Source organism: Hypomesus transpacificus, chromosome 20, assembly GCF_021917145.1.
Source record: "Hypomesus transpacificus isolate Combined female chromosome 20, fHypTra1, whole genome shotgun sequence".
In the NCBI taxonomy this organism is placed as follows: domain Eukaryota; kingdom Metazoa; phylum Chordata; class Actinopteri; order Osmeriformes; family Osmeridae; genus Hypomesus; species Hypomesus transpacificus.
The window spans coordinates 459154-477729 of record NC_061079.1 but is presented as its reverse complement, the minus strand read 5'-3'; the positions used below and the strand labels follow the sequence as shown (position 1 = coordinate 477729).

The following is an 18576-nucleotide window of genomic DNA, read 5'->3' as shown; positions in this document are numbered from 1 at the left end:
TCATCGCAGCAACAACCCTTCAGGAAGAGACAGGGTTACAATCTTTTACAACAACTGTCCGTCGGTTCACAACAAGCGTACAAAAACAGAGAAATCAGTAAATAATGAAAATGCTCCAGGACCAGAGGGGAGCAGACCCACGTGTGGTTCCTTACACACACACACTCACACACACACACTCACACACACACACCAGAGGGGAGCAGACCCACGTGTGGTTCCTTACACACACACACACACACTCACACACACACACACACACACACACACACTCACACACACCAGAGGGGAGCAGACCCACGTGTGGTTCCTTACACACACACACACACACTCACACACACACACACACACACACACACTCACACACACCAGAGGGGAGCAGACCCACGTGTGGTTCCTTACACACACACACACTCACACACACACACTCACACACACTCACACACACCAGAGGGGAGCAGACCCACGTGTGGTTCCTTACACACACACACACACTCACACACACACACTCACAAACACTCACACACACCAGAGGGGAGCAGACCCACGTGTGGTTCCTTACACACACACACACACACACACTCACACACACTCACACACACCAGAGGGGAGCAGACCCACGTGTGGTTCCTTACACACACACACACACACTCACACACACACACACACACACACACTCACACACACCAGAGGGGAGCAGACCCACGTGTGGTTCCTTACACACACACACACTCACACACACACACTCACACACACCAGAGGGGAGCAGACCCACGTGTGGTTCCTTTCACACACACACACACACACTCACACACACACACACACACTCACACACACCAGAGGGGAGCAGACCCACGTGTGGTTCCTTTCACACTCACACTCACACACACACACACATTGTGCTTCATGTTTTCTGTTGCTCGCCATAACAACACGAGAGTGCAAGGTTTACATTTTCTACAAAAAAATAATAATTATGAGGTTGGCACATTCAAGACATGAAATGTTTTCGTAGTAATAGACACTTTTTACATTTATTTGTTTTGTGTTTTTTTTTCTTTTATAAATACAATATACTTTTCTTTCCTTGTATGCAGAACCCACGTAGAAACAGCACAGAGATGGATATGTACACATGAGGTTTGGGATGAGTCATAAATAATCGCAATAATATCGAAAAGAAGAGAAAGGCTTGCCGCTTCGCTTGCTGCAGGTAAATATTCCTCCTGAAAATCTCTCCTCTTCTAGCTTCAGCGGCAGAGCGACAGGCATTGACGGAGCATCAAGTGGCGAAGGTGTTTTTTTCTACAAAACATCTTTCGTCTCCCCTTATCTCATGTCCTGTGAAGAAAGCGACAGAGATTCGGCCGTTGAGTGGAAATGACTCATGACATGAAGACCAGAGTCCAGACCTCCCAGTCCTGATGAATCCATGCCACCCTATTTCTCTTTACGATAGAACTGTGTGACAGCAGCATTCACAAACACCAAAAGCGTTTATCAGACTAAATGCCTAAGTAGTCCTCCTCCAGTAGGTGGATACTGAACACATGTCAGGGGGTGGAGCTGTGGGGAGCGTGTGGGCTGAAGAGCACCCTACACAGCTGGCTCCAACTTAGAAAGGCCTTTTCACTGCTGCGGCAAGTGCCTTGTAGGGAGCCCACTTCAAACAGGGCTCCCACAGAGAGCAGCTCTCCTCTGAGCCCTACAGAGGCAGGAGAGTGGCCGCCTGTGAGGCACACAGAGGCAGGAGAGTGGCCGCCTGTGAGGCAGACAGAGGCAGGAGAGTGGCCGCCTGTGAGGCAGACAGGCCGCCCGGCTCTGAAGAGGGCTCTGAGGGGCTAAATGGAGTGCATCTGTTTGTGTGTTTGAATTCATGTACGTCAAAGTGCATCGACTGCTGCAAGCTTGATTGCACTCGTGTGTGTGTGTGTGTGTGTGAATGTGGAGGTGTGTGCTGATGTGTGTGCGTGTGAGAGTGTGTAGGTGTGTGTGTGTAAGTGTTTATGTGTGTGTAGATGAGGGCTTGCATGTGGGTTTTATGGAGAGGGAGTTATGAAGTAGACACATTCTATTTCTAAATCAAACCTCCACATGCACATGACAGGTCCAGTCATTTTCCTCCTGTCAGCATTTCCTCGTCTCCAACATGATTGATATCTGCATGAATGATACTAGCGTGTTCTGGGTATGGCAAAAGCCCCCCCTCCCCCCTCCCTCCGCCCTCCCCCCTCACCTGGGTTCGTCTCCTGGTCCCCCTCCCCCCTCACCTGGGTTCGTCTCCTGGTCCCCCTCCCCCCTCCCCCCTCACCTGGGTTTGTCTCCTAGGCCCCTCCCCCCTCACCTGGGTTCGTCTCCTGCCCCCCTCTCCCCCCCCCCCTCACCTGGGTTTGTCTCCTAGGCCCCTCCCCCCTCACCTGGGTTCGTCTCCTGGGCCCCCGGGAGCCGCTGGAGCCCTTGGACGAGCAGCTTCCTGTGTTGGAACAGCTGGAGGCGGGGCCCCGGCCCCCCTGGGTGGCCCTCCCACACACCTCCTCCTCTGAGGGGACACACAGGTTAGAAACCTGCCTGGCAGCTCAGTGGTTAGAGCATTTGTCACAGAACAAGAGGTTGCAGTATGCAACCAGATTAAAGGGTTGGAGCTAGAGTTAGGTTTAAGGTTGGGGTTAAGGTTAGGGAAAACTGGATTTTTTATGGGACTGAATTCGGAGTCCCCACAAGGATAGATAGACAAGACGTGTGTGTGTGTGTTGTCCTCACCCTCCTGGTCTCTCTGTCCCTTCCTGAGGAGGCTGTGTTCTCTCCTCTCCAGGGAGGCTAGGGGACCCCCGGCCCCCCCTGCCTGGGCCTCAGGGGGGGGCTCTGGGGGGGGCGGTAGGTCTGGGGGGGAGGGGGGACAGGAAAGATGTCAGTCCAAAGATGATTCAAGTTCACGCATGAAACATGAAGCTACACATGCTGACTGACTGCTACAGAGGCATTTACTGCTGCTGAGTCAATACATTCAGGTTCTACATTCTCTCTACTGCACGTTTACATAACTAATCCAGCACACACAGACACACACACACTCTCTCTTACCTCCTTGTAAATCCCTCCTGTAACTTCCACTCTTGGAAGCCTTCTTTTTCACGCGGGCTTTCTGTCCGGGCGGAGTGTGTGTGTTGTCTCTCTGTCCGGGCGGAGTGTGTGTGTTGTCTCTCTGTCCGGGCGGAGTGTGTGTGTTGTCTCTCTGTCCGGGTGGAGTGTGTGTGGTGTCTTCTGGGAAGGCGCATGCTCGGCCTGGAGGGCAGGGAACCACACGTTATAATCAGCTGGCCTTGTGGAGCTGATGTTGTCTGAGTGTGTGTGTGTGTGTGTGTGTGTGTGAGTGTGTCTGAGTGTGTGTGTGAGTGTGTGAGTGTGTGTGTGAGTGTGTGTGTGTGTGAGTGTGTGTGTGTGTGAGTGTGTGTGTGTGTGTGTGTGTGAGTGTGTGTGTGTGTGAGTGTGTGTGAGTGTGTGTGTGAGGCTTAGACCTGTACAGCTGATGTTGTCTGTGCTCAGCGTTGCCCCCTGGCTGAGGTCCCTGCGGTGGGCGGAGCCATGACGAGGGGGCGTGTTCGAGGTGGAGAGGTCGGGGTGGGACTGGGAGAGGGGGGGGCTGGGGGCCCGTGGTACGGCAACCGGGCCACACGGCAACCTCCTGGACAAACAACATCCTGGTTACACCACATCCTGTTGCTTAGGGGAAAAAACTACAAGACTGAAATCAAACACTTTTTTAGGTGTTCTGAATTAATGAATTCATCCTTTCATGATGCAAAATTGACTGTATATATATATATAAAGATTGAATTATAATGATACCACTATACAGTTTTTAAACATTCAGATATAATTTCACATAGATCAAAACCTGTTCTATCCATCAAATCAACGATAAACAAATGAAGAGAGGAAGTGAGGTGTAGTTAGGAGGTGGTGGTGGGGCGTACCTGGAGAGGTGGGGGGGTTCCTGGGGAGGGTCGTGGGGGAGGTGGGGCTGGTCGCGGGGGGAAGGCGTGAGCGAGGCGGTGGACTGGAGGCTGTAGGAGGGGGCGGGGGATGAGGGGGCCCCCCTGGGCAGAGAGGAGTCCTCACAGCCTTCCAGCAGGTAGGTCCTCTCAGGGAGGGGGGGGCACCACTCCCCCTCATCAGACCTGGGGGGGCAGGGGGGAGGAGAGGGGGAGGAAAGAGAGGGTGTGGGGGGTGGGGGGGAGGAAAGAGAGGGGGAGGGGGGTAGGGGGAGGCAGGGGGGAGGAGAGGGGGAGGGGGGTGGGAGGGAGGAAAGGGGGAGGGAGGTGGGGGAGGCAGGGTGGATAAGAGGGGGAGTCAGGGTGGAGGAGGGCAAGCGATTGGTTGGTTAGTAAACTGACGAGGGGGCTAACCCTGTCCAGAAGAGGCCACACTGGAACTCTGACTCTAGGGGATGAGCTGTTTATTCATTTGTTCATTTTAGAGTCAAAGGTGGGTGAGTGTGTGGTGTGTGTGTGTGATAGACTGAGGGAATTGAAATCACCTGTGTTTGTGTGTGTGTGTCCATGTAGTTGACTCTCTAGCCTGCAAGCTAACCTCATAACTCTCTTCTCAGGTTGCCCCTGGGTCGACTCAAAGGTTACCTCATTTATCTCCCTCATCTCCAAACTCCGCCCGCGCTGGAGGGTGAGCGGGGGGCGGAGGGCGGGGGGCCGTACGTGAGAGAGCTGGGGAGGCCAGAATCCAGCTCTGGGGCCAGGATGGGAGAACATGAGAAGCTAACCGAGGCTAATTGTGTTAGCACAGAGGGCACCGAGGGAACAAGGTTGGAGAAAGCGTTCCAGTGGCTAACTGTGTTGCTGGGCCAGCGTAATTAAGTTGTCAGAGATGGTTGGAGGCACATGGCTCTTAATGTGGCAGCTTCAGTACACCCGCCCACACAGAGTGGACACAGTTACAGAGATATAACTCAACACTCGCCCACCAATTAGACTGAATGCTGGATTGGCCTTGGAGGCACACAGGGGATGGTGTGCTTGTGTGTGTGATTTTCAGTGGGTGTTAGGGTCAGAATATGTATGTGTGAAAGAGCATGTGTGTGTGTGAGAGAGTGTGTCTGTGTGTGTGAGAGCGTGCGTGTGTGTGTGTGTGTGAGAGCGTGCGTGTGTGTGTGTGAGAGCATGTGTGTGTGTGAGAGCGTGTGTGAGAGCGTGTGTGTGTGTGTGAGAGAGCGTCTTCACCCCAGCTCCATGTCCTCCTCCTCCTGCAGGTTAGGGTGCTCCTTGGGGGAGGGCAGTGGAGCTTCAGTCCAGCTCAGAGAGGGCGTCTTCACAGCCAGGCCCAGAGACTTCTGCTTGGCCCTGCCTGCTGTCCAGGAAACACAACCAAGCCTTACACACAGCAGACAGAACACCTCCTGAGGAGATGTCCTACTCCTGTTTAGTGATACTTCATTACTTCAGACTGTAGTATACATCTTTGTTCACTATGCCTGGTATCTGAGATGTAGTTACTCAATTTCAGTTTACTTGACTGAAATTGAGAAATCTGATCTGAAATCTAACCAGAACCCTAAATCAACAAGTGGTTATTGTTAAGTAGCAGTTTCAGGTTGTTACCGCTCTCTGGTCGGCATCGCTCCGGCAGGGCGTACTGGGCCCCCGAGGGCCCTGGCTGGGTGGGCCAGTGGCCCCCCTCCTGGTCGGGGCTGTGGGGGTCCTGGGGGGTGGGGGGCAGGACAGGGGTGCTGGCGTAGGGGGTGGTGTGAGGGGAGTAGGGGCAGGTGAAGCTGGTGGGGTCGATGGTGCTGTAGATGGGGCCTTCTGCAGACTCCCCTGTGCTGAACCTCTCAGTCTGGCTCAGGTAGTTAGAGATGCCCACCTCTGGATGGACACAGTTTAGGGTCAAGGGGAGGACAGGGAACAGACGGTTATTATTTCTGGATTAGTTTTACCACCTTAATAAAAAAAATTGTTTGTCAAACTTTGTGATTATCTTAGTCAGGTGGCAGCCCCTCCTGGTCACCAGAGCACCCAGGAGCAGAGGGGTCATGACCCCAGGAGCAGAGGGGTCGTGACTCCAGGAGCAGAGGGGTCGTGACTCCAGGAGCAGAGGGGTCGTGACCCCAGGAGCAGAGGGGTCGTGACTCCAGGAGCAGAGGGGTCGTGACCCCAGGAGCAGAGGGGTCGTGACCCCAGAAGCAGAGGGGTCGTGCCCCAGGAGGAGAGGGGTCGTGACCCCAGGCAGGACTCACCGTTGTAGTATCTCTCTGCCGTCTCGTGCTTGGCCGTGCAGCAGCTGGTCTCCTTCCCAGAATGCACCAGGTTGGTGGTGGGCCAGGAGTCGGCCAGCCAGGGGTAGTTCCCCATGGAGCCGCCCAACACACCCGGCCTGACCACACACACACACACGTCAACGAGACTCCAGGACAACAGTTTTAAATAATATTCATATTTTATATTTCCATAACCTCTAATACTACTATGACTTTCTTTACCTTCCATTAAGTCCGGATGTCTCTACATGTGGAAAACCAACTAGGAAAAGACCGGAAAAGTGAACATTATAAAAAAAAATTGAAAACCCAAAATATTTGTGTGTAGTGGTGTATATGCAGGGGTGTAATTGAAGGTGGTGTAGTGGTGTGGTTGTGTATATGCAGGGGTGTAATTGAAGGTGGTGTAGTGGTGTGGTTGTGTATATGCAGGGGTGTAATTGAAGGTGGTGTAGTGGTGTGGTTGTGTACCTGCGGGGGTGTAATTGAAGGAGGCTGTGTAGTGACTGAGCTCCTTCCTCTTCTTGCGGCGGCAGTAGATCCACACGCTGAAGCCCATCAGGATGGCCCAGCACGCTCCCCCGATCCCCGCGATGAACGCAGGCTGCTTCACCACATCTGTGATCTGCTCAGAAAGACTCACACTCTCATCTCCCCCTCCTCCCCCCCCCTCCTCCCCCGACGCCTGGGGCTGCTCTGCTGGAAGCTCTGGGGGGGAGGGGGAGGGGGAGGGGGGGGGGGGGAGAGGAGAGGGAGATGAAGAATGATTAAAAAAGGTAGAAGGCGAAGGTAGAAAAACGTGTTTTAACTACGTTCAAATATTTGACTTTGCAGTTTTAAATGTAAAGGTTCATATCCAAACTGGAATGGATCCAATCCCTCCTCATCTATGCTGAGGTGTTAATTATTCAGCTACCTGGTCGCCGTGGAGACTTACTGATGAGGACGGACACTGCAGGGCTGTGTGTGCCCATGCCAGCGCTGGTGACAGCTGCCACCTCCACCTGGTACAGCACCCCCGGCAGCAGGCCCTGCAGCACCGTGGACGCCACGCTGCCCTCCACCGTACGGTTGATGTGGTAACGGGTCTGGTTGTCGCTGGCGACGCCCACACACCACACCTGTGGGACAGTACCAGACTAAGAGGAGAGCTGGAGGATCTCAGGTAGATAACACTGACAGCCTGTCTCCCCCCTGACAACCTGTCTCCCCCCTGACAGCCTGTCTCCCCCCTGACAGCCTGTCTCCCCCCCTGACAACCTGTCTCCCCCCCTGACAGCCTGTCTCCCCCCTGACAACCTGTCTCCCCCCCTGACAGCCTGTCTTCCCCCCTGACAGCCTGTCTCCCCCCCCGGGTCCTGTCTCACCCTGTACTCCAGGACGGCTCCCTCCTGTGAGGTCGTCAGCGGAGGTTCCCACGACACGCTGATGCTGGACACGTTGCTGATCTTGACGGTTGCCACGGTGACGGCTCTGGGAGGGGAACTGGGTACTGCTGCAGGAGGAGGAGGAGGAGGAGTTAGAGATCCTGGCTGCTGCTGCAGGAGGAGTTAGAGATCCTGGCTGCTGCAGCAGGAGGAGGAGGAGTTAGAGATCCTGGCTGCTACAGCAGGAGGAGGAGTTAGAGATCCTGGCTGCTGCAGCAGGAGGAGGAGGAGTTAGAGATCCTGGCTGCTACAGCAGGAGGAGGAGTTAGAGATCCTGGCTGTTGCAGCAGCAGGAGGAGGAGGAGTTAGAGATCCTGGCTGCTACAGCACCGTCCCTCAACAGGACGACTTATGGATTCTGCTGACTTGTGATGAACTTGGCATCATGAGTGGAGGGTGTGAGTCCTCGACAATCTGAGCGATAAGAGCTTGAAGACCTGATTACCAGGCAGCTGGTATCTGGAGGTTTCTGAAGACAGCCAGCAATCAGCCCGCACATTCAAGCTCCTAAACGCACAGCCTTGACCCCATATCTAAAACCAAGAGGTCCGCTATAAATAGCCATACTTCCTCCAAATTCTCCAGCCCCAGCCCCAGCCCCAGCCCCAGCCCCAGCCCTCCTACCTTCCTCCGGGGTGCGGACCAGCAGCAGTCTGCTGTCCTTGCCCTGGAACTCGTCAAAGTACGGCCGTATCTTGATGTGGTACTCGGTCCCCCTCAGCAGGTCTGAGATGACGGCACTGCGCTCTGACGGAGACTTGACATCCTGGAGCTGCCATGTCCCACCCCCCGCCCGGTACAGCAGCCGGTACCCCTGCAGGTACTGAGACGGGCGGTCCACCTGGGGGGGGAGAGGGGAAGAGGGGGGTGAGTAAAAACAGGATGAGGAGTCCAGTGGAGAGGGTAAGGAGGCAGGGTTCCAGATCCTCACCGTCCAGGTGACGTGCACGCTAGCAGGCGTCAGCATCACAGGCTCCAGGAGCTGGACAGCCACTTCCCCCAGGTCCCTCTGCACCTGCCGGTGGTCCACACCCTGCCCCGTGGGGCTCACATCTACACACACAACCTTACTGTTAGCAGACAACCACAACACATACATGTATACATTACACATGATAGCTTACATCTCCCAGAGGACAGCTTATGGGCCGCAGCGCAGAAAAGGACAGAGAGTTTGCAGTTGTTGAGTGTCGAGCACCTTCACAAGGCTATGCTAAGCCCATACTGAGCCATGAGAAAGCCTTGATTGTAAAAACACCTTTTCAGTTCCACAAGGATTCACATGGCTCGCTTCATACCACTAAACCATCTCCAAACTCTCTGCAACCTTCCAGCCTCCCGCTGCAGGACCTGTGCTGCAGGACCTGTGCTGCAGGACGTGTGCTGCAGGACGTGTGGTGCAGGACGTGTGGTGCAGGACGTGTGATGCAGGACGTGTGATGCAGGACGTGTGGTGCAGGAAGTGTGATGCAGGACGTGTGATGCAGGACGTGTGATGCAGGAGGTGTGGTGCAGGACGTGTGATGCAGGACGTGTGATGCAGGAGGTGTGTGATGCAGGACGTGTGATGCAGGACGTGTGGTGCAGGAGGTGTGATGCAGGACGTGTGGTGCAGGAGGTGTGATGCAGGACGTGTGGCGCAGGAGGTGTGTGATGCAGGACGTGTGATGCAGGACGTGTGGTGCAGGAGGTGTGATGCAGGACGTGTGCTGCAGGACGTGTGCTGCAGGACGTGTGGTGCAGGACGTGTGGTGCAGGACGTGTGATGCAGGACGTGTGATGCAGGACGTGTGGTGCAGGAAGTGTGATGCAGGACGTGTGATGCAGGACGTGTGATGCAGGAGGTGTGGTGCAGGACGTGTGATGCAGGACGTGTGATGCAGGAGGTGTGTGATGCAGGACGTGTGATGCAGGACGTGTGGTGCAGGAGGTGTGATGCAGGACGTGTGGTGCAGGAGGTGTGATGCAGGACGTGTGACGCAGGAGGTGTGTGATGCAGGACGTGTGATGCAGGACGTGTGGTGCAGGACGTGTGGTGCAGGACGTGTGATGCAGGACGTGTGCTGCAGGACGTGTGGTGCAGGAGGTGTGATGCAGGACGTGTGGTGCAGGACGTGTGCTGCAGGACGTGTGGTGCAGGAGGTGTGATGCAGGACGTGTGATGCAGGACGTGTGATGCAGGACGTGTGGTGCAGGACGTGTGACGCAGGAGGTGTGTGATGCAGGACGTGTGATGCAGGACGTGTGATGCAGGACGTGTGATGCAGGACGTGTGCTGCAGGACGTGTGATGCAGGAGGTGTGTGATACAGGACGTGTGCTGCAGGACGTGTGATGCATGGAGGTGTGAAGCAGGACGTGTGATGCAGGACGTGTGATGCAGGACGTGTGATGCAGGACGTGTGATGCAGGACGTGTGATGCATGGAAGTGTGATGCAGGACGTGTGATGCAGGAGGTGTGATGCAGGACGTGTGATGCATGGAGCCTGGCAGGATCCTGACCTTGTGTGCGGACGGGCTCAGAGATGGGGCTGGGGTCGCTCAGCCCGTACGCGTTGATCGCCCTGACGATGAACAGGTACACAGTGTTGGGGAACAGCCCGCTGACGGTGTGCTTCTCCTGCTTCACCTGCTCCCCCACCGTCTGCCACGTGCTGCCTGCTGATTGGCTGGAGGGACACAACACCACACAGCTCATTGATTCTAATGGGTGTTTTACATCACGACCAGAAGTCTGTTTCAACAGTTTGGGCTACTTGGTGAGAGTCACTGTTGCTGCCAGATAAAAAGATGTTTTGTTGGAACAACAGATGTAGATTCTGGGTTTGTTTAGTCTGCGCTTCTCTGCCTCAATCAATATCCTCTGAGCTCAGCGATGCCTCCCACAGCTTATTTGATTCACTGCAGTTCTCGAGTGTCTGACAGATTTGGTTTTAATGACAAAAGCTATTTAGAGTTCTCGTTTTTACCCAAGATGCATCGCACCACGTCGTGTAAACAAAGTTGTTTGAGAATAACAAACTAAGCAAATGTTTCAATTTTCTGTGTCTGGAATCGTCTAAATTGGCTTGTTCTGATTGGGCAAGCACCAAGAAATCATTCGCAAATTATGTTTGTTTATTCCCCTGACAAATAATATTATAAATCACACAAAGGCCTGGTTGACAAAGGAATAGCAGGAGTGATTCAATCGTCTTTCTTTCAGTCGTTGCAGACCCTCATACACACACACTGTTTCCCTGCCTCTCAGCCCATCTTTTAGTACTGCAAGGCCTTGGATGTCTGCCCCCAGCGCCCGGCCCCCCCTCAGAGGACGGTTATTGCCTCTCACTGTGCAGCAGACAGGAGACTTTACGGCCGCGCTGCGCCGTTAGCCCTGGGCGCTAACAGGATGAGACGCTCGTAAACAGCCTGGCCTGCACACCAACATCAAGACAAGGTCACTCTGTACGTGTGCAGGGAGCTGAGGCTCAGACATGGAGCGTACACACACACACACCGTACTGGTGTACACACACACACACACACACACCGTACTGGTGTACACACCCACATACACACACCGTACTGGTGTACACACACATACACACACACACACACCGTACTGGTGTACACACACACACACACACCGTACTGGTGTACACACACACACACACACACACATCCCTCTCGTCTGGTCCTGGCCTCTCTCCCAGCTCCCCCCGTCTTCAGAATGACCCGAAACCCCCCGGGCAAGGATCTGTTATTGTAAACAGCCCATTCTGCCCACAGCAACTCTATCAAGAATCAATTTGGGCCACTCTGCACCGGTCTAACTGCAGCCCAGGGGGACAGGGTTAGAGAGCACATAAGGAGGGGAGAGTCATGATGTACCCCCCTCCCACCCTAGAAAGAAGAGGTGGAGGAAGGAGGGGAAGGAGGGGGGCGGAGTACAGAGGCAAGGGGAGGAAGGAGGGGAGGGGGGCAGAGTACAGAGGCAAGGGGAAGAAGGAGGGGAGGGGGGCAGAGTACAGAGGCAAGGGGAAGAAGGATGGGAGGGGGGCAGAGTACAGAGGCAAGGGGAAGAGGAAGATGTTTCTGATGTCCCCCAGCTCACCTGAAGGCCTCGATGATGTAGGAGGTCACGGCGGCTCCGCCCTCGTGTGCGTTGGGCTGCCAAGTGAGCGTCACGCTGTTCTTCGTCACGTCTGTGACCACCGGCTTGTGGGGCGGGCCCGGTAGCTGGAAGGGCTCGCTGGCCGGGGCGACCGACGCGCCCGTACTCTCTGCAGAGAAAACCGGAGCAAGAATGGACGGTTATTAATCACCAAAATCAAGACATGCATGATATTTTTCTATAAGCTACGTTCATTTGGTTTGTTTAATTTGTTGTGTATTTATAGCTCTGTTTCAGAAAGTAACCACGAATCTCCCCGCTTCTCTTCACGCGTTAAACCCCAGGCGTGCTCACATTGACAATGCAGCATTCTAGCATGACCGCTCTCGCCCTAGTAGCGAGGCCATGGCTTTGCCCAACTCGCTAAAGCGAATTCTGTCGCTAACGCTAAATCCGTAGAAAATCCTAAAAGCTAAATCTGTAGCGAATGCATGTCAGCATGAAGTGAAAGGTTGTCGTGGCCCACAGGGACCACGTTAACGGCATGCTTACCTCTGACGGTGAGCGCGCTGCTCCAGCTGGACTCTCCGCTGGAACTGGAGGCCAGGCAGGTGTACAGCCCGGAGTCTGTTTCCTGGCAACAACACACAGAAGCGTCAGCATCGCTGCCAAGCTGCGCGAGGCATGAATACCTACACATGGCTGGAAGGAGTTTGTTCTTCTTCTTTTAAATACACATGAAGTAAACATAAACAAACGTAAACATCTCTCCCAAGCGCATTGTATTTGTAACGTCTCCATTTCACACGTCATCTGATGTAACTGTTGGAAATGTGCTGTAGGAGACGGTAGCCTGCTTATGAAATTACTGAGTGGAGTACAGCGGAGCAGAGTACAATACAGTACAGAACACACTTCTCTCCCTGCAGTCTCTCTGTCTCTCTCTCTCTCTCTCTCTCTCTCTCTCTCTCTCTCTCTCTCTCTCTCTCTCTCTCTCTCTCTCTCTCTCTCTCTCTCTCTCTCTGTCTCTGTCTCTCTGTCTCTCTCCCCCTTTCCCTCTCCCTCCCTCCCTCTCCTCTCTCTTCCTTCTCTCCCTGCAGTCTCTCTGTCTCTCTCTGTCTCTCTCTGTCTCTCTCTGTCTCTCTCCCCCTTTCCCTCTCCCTCCCTCTCCTCTCTCTTCCTTCTCTCCCTGCAGTGTCTCCCAGCGTGGTTAGGTCCCTCCTGCCCACAGACTGCCAGCCCGTGGATCAAAGGTGTGGAGGAACTCACTGCTTTCACTTAAAAGCTCAGCTCATCCATTATGCAGACGCACAGCAGTCAGTAAAGAGAGAGCTGTGATGATGCAGTAGCAGTCAGTAAAGAGAGAGATGTGATGATGCACACAGCAGTCAGTAAAGAGAGAGATGTGATGATGCCGCAGGAGTCAGTAAAGAGAGAGCTGTGATGATGCTGTGGCCGTTAGGAGTCCCTCCTCCTCAGCCAGCAGCAACAGAGGGGGCGGGGCTACTCAGATGGTCTGTCACAGGGGGCCCAGACACAGCAGAGGTGACTACATCACTCTTCCTCCCTCACTTCCTGTTTACAGGACCACCCCCCTGCGGCCCTCCAGGAAAAGCCAATGGAGAAGGTCGCCGGGAGTGGCAGCTGATTGGTCGATGAGGAACTGAATAGGTCTGCAGAACGAACATGCTCAGAGGGAGCCAACGGGCGGGGCACCTGACTAGTAATCAAGGCCGACAGGCCACAGCGCTGTGACGGACAGATCGTTAACATGGCCGAGGGGACAAAGGAGGCCCCTGGAGGATCTGTGTTTGAACTGCATTCTGGGAAGAGGGGGGGTTCCTTTCTCCTACTTCCTGTTTAGTCTGTCGTTGTCCTAACTACTCTCTCCCTCCGTCCTGCATCCCTCTGCTGACACCTCTCCTAATGTTCATCTGGTCGCTCCCTGCGTCTGTGTGAGTGTGTGTGTGAACCCTAGTTCTGGTGTTATTTTCTCTCCACTCAGCTGACTGATAAACACGTATTAACTCCAGAACCCACAACCCTGTGCCCCCTCTCCTCCCAATATCTCTCTCTCTCTCCAGTTCCCTCCCTCTTCAATCCTTCCCTTCATGCCCTGTACTTTGGCACTGAGCCATGTTGAATGTCTTCAATCTTCCTTCTCCAACTGTCCTTGCTCCCTTCATCTCTCCCCAGGGTCTGTGTGTGTGTGTGTGTGTGTCTGGCAGGGGTCCCAGGATAACGGCTCCTCTACAGTCCCAGGGTAGGGCAGAACAAACAGGCCATCTGTCCGAGCAGCCCTCTGCACCCCTCAACTTCCTGTCTGTTTTCCTCTGCACCTCACAACTTCCTGTTTGAGGGCCTATAGTTCCACTAAAATAGGTATGTCAAAAGACTAGAGCAATTTGACTGTGAGTCGTGAGGTTGCAGGTTCAAATCTCCCTGTATGTTGGATGCATCGGTTCAAAGTGTCTGCTAAGACATCAATAAAATATAAGTGGAGTTGTGGCCACAAGGGTACCATGTTCATTACTGTTTAAAGAGGCACTGAAGCCTGATGAGTCCCAATAAAATAATTTGTTGTAGTTGAATTGAATGCTTCAGTTCCTCCCTGGGTCCTTCTCTTTCTCCTTCTGTCCCTCTGCAGCATCTTCCCCCACTCTCTCCCCCTCGGCACCGCAGCAGAGATTTAATTAAATCCACACAGGTCATTAATCACTGGCGCACCTAAAATCAATTAATACGTCATCTGCCGAGCTAGCCAAACGTCACAACGACCCCAGGTGCTGCCTAGGCTCAGAGAGGGTTCTGGCTACAACTGGATTTCATTAGCGCCGCACACAGTAGCGCTAACGACCGCTAATGACCGCACCATCTCGTTAGCATCTCCATTACACTTCACCACCGAGGCCCGGGGTCTGGAACACTCGTGTCCCGAGCCAACCGTAAACATTTTAAATATGAATATCGAATAAATCACGGAGTTGTCTCAGGGGCGTCTCTGATGCGAGACCTGTGGTTCAAGTAAACATGCAAATGGAGACGTGACCTGAAAGAGGTGGAGGCTAGATGGGACGCAGTACTTGGAAAATGCAGTGTGTCACTATGGTAATGAATGCCAAGGCATGACATTACGTTGAATTAAATGTCATTAGCGCTTGAGAGGGGCTGCTGAGGCAGTGTCGCTCTGCTGTAACAGCGTTCAGTCTCAATCCCCTCTGAGGTGAGGAGAGCAGAGGTGGCAATGAGTGTTGGCGGCACTCTGAGAAGTTCTGAAGGGTTGCATTTGTAAAGCTAACACACTGGGAGGCAAGCTTGTTTACTGGAAACCTTGAGAAGATGAGATGGTAACCAGCAGTACCTGGAGGTTGGTGATCTGGAAGGTTCCATTCTCCATCAGGCTGATACGTTCGTCATCTCCCAGGATCCTTTGCCCGTCCTTCTCCCATTGGACGCTGGGTAGGGGGTTGCCCATCACGTGGCAATGCAATTGGCCGGTGGATCCCGGAGCCAGAGTTTGATTGGCCGGGCCTTGTCGGATGATGGGCGGGACGCGATCTGAGGGTGCTGCAGAGAGAGGGAAAAAGACACCTGTTCAAAACCACATTTAACATGTTTCATTTCCATGGTTTCAGTCATTACAAACTTTACAGTATGCAGTTTTTTTATCCATAATAATGAGGTTAAACCTGAAAACCTGTTGATGAAGATGTGATTTAGTTTGGAGCTGTTGCCCATGTCTCCTGTCTCTAACTCTCTGCATGCCGAGTCCAGCACCACACAGACGAATGTTCCTGTCTACAGAGAGATCTCGTCATCAGTGTGATATGCTAACAGCTAATTAGCTATTCCGGACGTGTAAACATAATTCTGCTGTAAAAGAAACACAGTGTTCAGCAGGTCTACAAATCCCTGTTGCTGCCCTGTTTCACATGAAATCAATGTGATAGATCTGTGTGGCTAGCCGCGTGTGACAGTCTGGGTTGTATTGCGTCTCAAACACTGATCATTTGGCTCTTAATAAAACAGGCTTATTAAGTGTAATATTTATTATTTACTCTCCACTGAAGCACTGAATGCGTCAACTTTTCACAAAATCCTTCCGTGTGTGTTATTCTGCCGGAAGGTGAGTGATCTGTTGACCATCTTGGTATTTAAAGGTCCCATGACATGAAAACTTCACTTTAGGAGGTTATTTAATATTAACATGAGTTCCCCTAGCCTGCCTTTGGTCCCCCAGTGGTTTCGATAGGTGTGAACCAAGCCCTGGGTATTCTTCTCCGCCTTTGAAAAAATGAACTCAAACGCTCGGTTTTGAAAATCCCCCTATTGTGAAGTCACAATACGGAAAGTTACCTCCCCTTTCTCTGCTTTGCCCGCACAGAGAATTTGGTTCACCAATGACAAACTGAGCTAAGACCGTGCAAGTGCGATATTGGTTTTTCCTCGAGACATCATGGTTTGCAAACGACTGAAGCATGGCAGTTAGCCCCGCCTCTTTCTTCCTCATAGCATTTAAAGCAACAGACACAGAAACGGCACGTCCTGAGGAAAGCTCATTGTGGGACTGCTCGTAGTGCTTGTAATTCTGCACCAAGGCTGAATTTCGGAAAGAGACTTCAGATACAATATTAGGGGACCACTAAGGCCTATATAAAAGCATCCAACAACAGCATGTCATGGGATATTTAACATCTCTATCTCTTTATTGCTTTGAACAGAAATGTTATGGCTTCACAGCCAAGGGATCCATGAATAATGTATCATTTGTTTGACTAGATTTGAACAGCGCTGTCCTATATTGACCCCCACGTGAACGGGAACATGAATAAATCATACACAACTCTATTACATTGTCCATTTACCATTCTCCCCCCCCCCCCCTCTCTCTCTCTCTCCCTTTGAAAGGTGAACTTGACATTTTATGACAGACTGAGAGAGAGAAGGAATTGCATCTCCTGAGATAAACGTGATTTCCGAGGAGGCCTGGCTGGTTAAAACATGGAGAAACAGCTGTGAAGTCGTGTCGGTACTTTACACCATGGAAGTAGGATCTGAACAGAAAGATGACGTGTTTGAAGGGCTCTCCACTAGAGCGGCACCGCAGCCCTCCTACACCAGACAGGAAGTGCAGCCCTCCTACACCAGACAGGAAGTGCAGCCCTCCTACACCAGACAGGAAGTGCAGCCCTCCTACACCAGACAGGAAGTGCAGCCCTCCTACACCAGACAGGAAGTGCAGCCCTCCTACACCAGACAGGAAGTGCTGCCCGCCGGTGTGTTTAAGTGCACTAAGACCGTGACCTGCCTTGTGCATCGACTTGTAGTCAGCAGAACCATCCCTACGGCAGAGTTAGCTTGTTTCTGGAGAGTCTACAGGCCAAACTTGACCCCATTAGACTGAAACACAAGACTCGAAACGTCCGTGTCCCCTTCAGCAGCGACAGAGACGTCCCCATCACACACAGAGTCGTCCCCATCACAGACAGACGTCCCAATCACAGACAGAGACGTCCCCATCACAGACAGACGTCCTCATCACAGACAGAGATGTCTCCATCACAGACAGAGTTGTCTCCATCACAGACAGAAACAACGAGAGACAGGAGGACGTTCAGAAACAGCGCAGGGCTCTCGGAACCCACGGTTGCTAAATGTTGCGTTGATGGACAGCTGCTACTCAAACAGCAGCTTTCTTCCTGAACAGCGACTATGGGAAGTGATGAATTAGATTGAGCGTTTGTTAATTCAACAGCTAGCTCCGTTTGTGGCTGTCTGTAAACGATAAGCTTCAGAACCGCCCCCTTTATGGTCGACAGGCACATATAAACAACGGTTTATCGCCTGACTGGGCAGGGCGTGATGGGGGTAGCATATGTTGCGGGGAGGTTATTTGCATAGCGCCATCACCAGTTGCCCCTTTTAATCACGTCAAGCTAGCCTCCCTGCTGTTTGCTCATTTGGGGGGGGAAACAGAAGGAGGGTTTCTTTTTTAATTTGGGCCGGATCGGACGAGTTTATAATTTATTTGGGTTTAAGCAGTTAGGTGGAGAGTGCAAGGGGACTACAGCGCTACCAGGCTGTGAAAAAATGCATAATGAAATTTGCTGATAACAACATTGTAAAACAAAGTAACAGTGTGAGAGTGTTGGTGTGAATATGGAAGTGGAGATGCAGTGTAATGAGGGTGGGGGGGGGGGGGGGGATAAACAAGCCCAGGGGGTAATCAGCAAACTCCAGGGAATTCCAGCTGACTTATGTCTTTGGTACACTTCACACACACGGATAGAGTAAAGTATGTACAAATAGCTAGTTTTGATACATGCACATGTTTTCAGTTGATATCCCAGCAGGACATGGCAGGCTGGTGAGAGGGTGATGTAGTGTAGGTGTCTCACCGCTCTCCACCTCCAGCAGGGCCTTGGTGAGAGGGTGATGTAGTGTAGGTGTCTCACCGCTCTCCACCTCCAGCAGGGCCTTGGTGAGGATACTGCCTGCCACACTGATGGCCTGGCAGATGTAGTAGCCGGCGTCCTCGCTGCGAACGTCCCTGATGGTCAGCTCCCCGCTAAGGGACACGGAGAAGCGTCCGGGCTGGGCTGGTTCCTGGATGGGGAACAGCAGGACCTGGGAGAGAACACAGAACAGTGTTCAACATCAGGCATGACACTTGACCCCGCTGCAGTGTTAGAAGAGAAACAAGCGTCACATTTTTCCTCTGTCCGTTCCATGTTTTTTCATTTTTTTCAAAATGGTGGTAAAGAGTGCTATTCTGTCCTTCCTGG

The 18576-nt window shown here is 52.8% G+C and overlaps 1 protein-coding gene across 1 annotated transcript in view; it reads right to left on the bottom strand.

Moving 5' to 3' along the window:
* Positions 1–273: 273 nt before the first annotated feature.
* robo3 (roundabout, axon guidance receptor, homolog 3 (Drosophila)) overlaps positions 274–18576 on the bottom strand; it is a 23380-nt gene continuing 5077 nt past the window's right edge. Inside the window, exons 3-22 of the mRNA XM_047042874.1 lie at positions 18190–18418; positions 15153–15358; positions 12344–12425; positions 11792–11960; positions 10198–10364; positions 8627–8748; positions 8320–8536; positions 7636–7763; positions 7206–7389; positions 6740–6976; positions 6491–6530; positions 6248–6384; positions 5613–5876; positions 5235–5361; positions 3975–4178; positions 3516–3682; positions 3082–3282; positions 2761–2880; positions 2418–2539; positions 274–1341 (exon numbers count right to left, since the gene is read on the bottom strand). Coding sequence (XP_046898830.1) covers positions 1330–1341; positions 2418–2539; positions 2761–2880; positions 3082–3282; positions 3516–3682; positions 3975–4178; positions 5235–5361; positions 5613–5876; positions 6248–6384; positions 6491–6530; positions 6740–6976; positions 7206–7389; positions 7636–7763; positions 8320–8536; positions 8627–8748; positions 10198–10364; positions 11792–11960; positions 12344–12425; positions 15153–15358; positions 18190–18418 — 3135 coding nt within the window. The 3' untranslated portion in view covers positions 274–1329. The remainder of the gene's footprint in view (positions 1342–2417; positions 2540–2760; positions 2881–3081; positions 3283–3515; positions 3683–3974; positions 4179–5234; positions 5362–5612; positions 5877–6247; positions 6385–6490; positions 6531–6739; positions 6977–7205; positions 7390–7635; positions 7764–8319; positions 8537–8626; positions 8749–10197; positions 10365–11791; positions 11961–12343; positions 12426–15152; positions 15359–18189; positions 18419–18576) is intronic.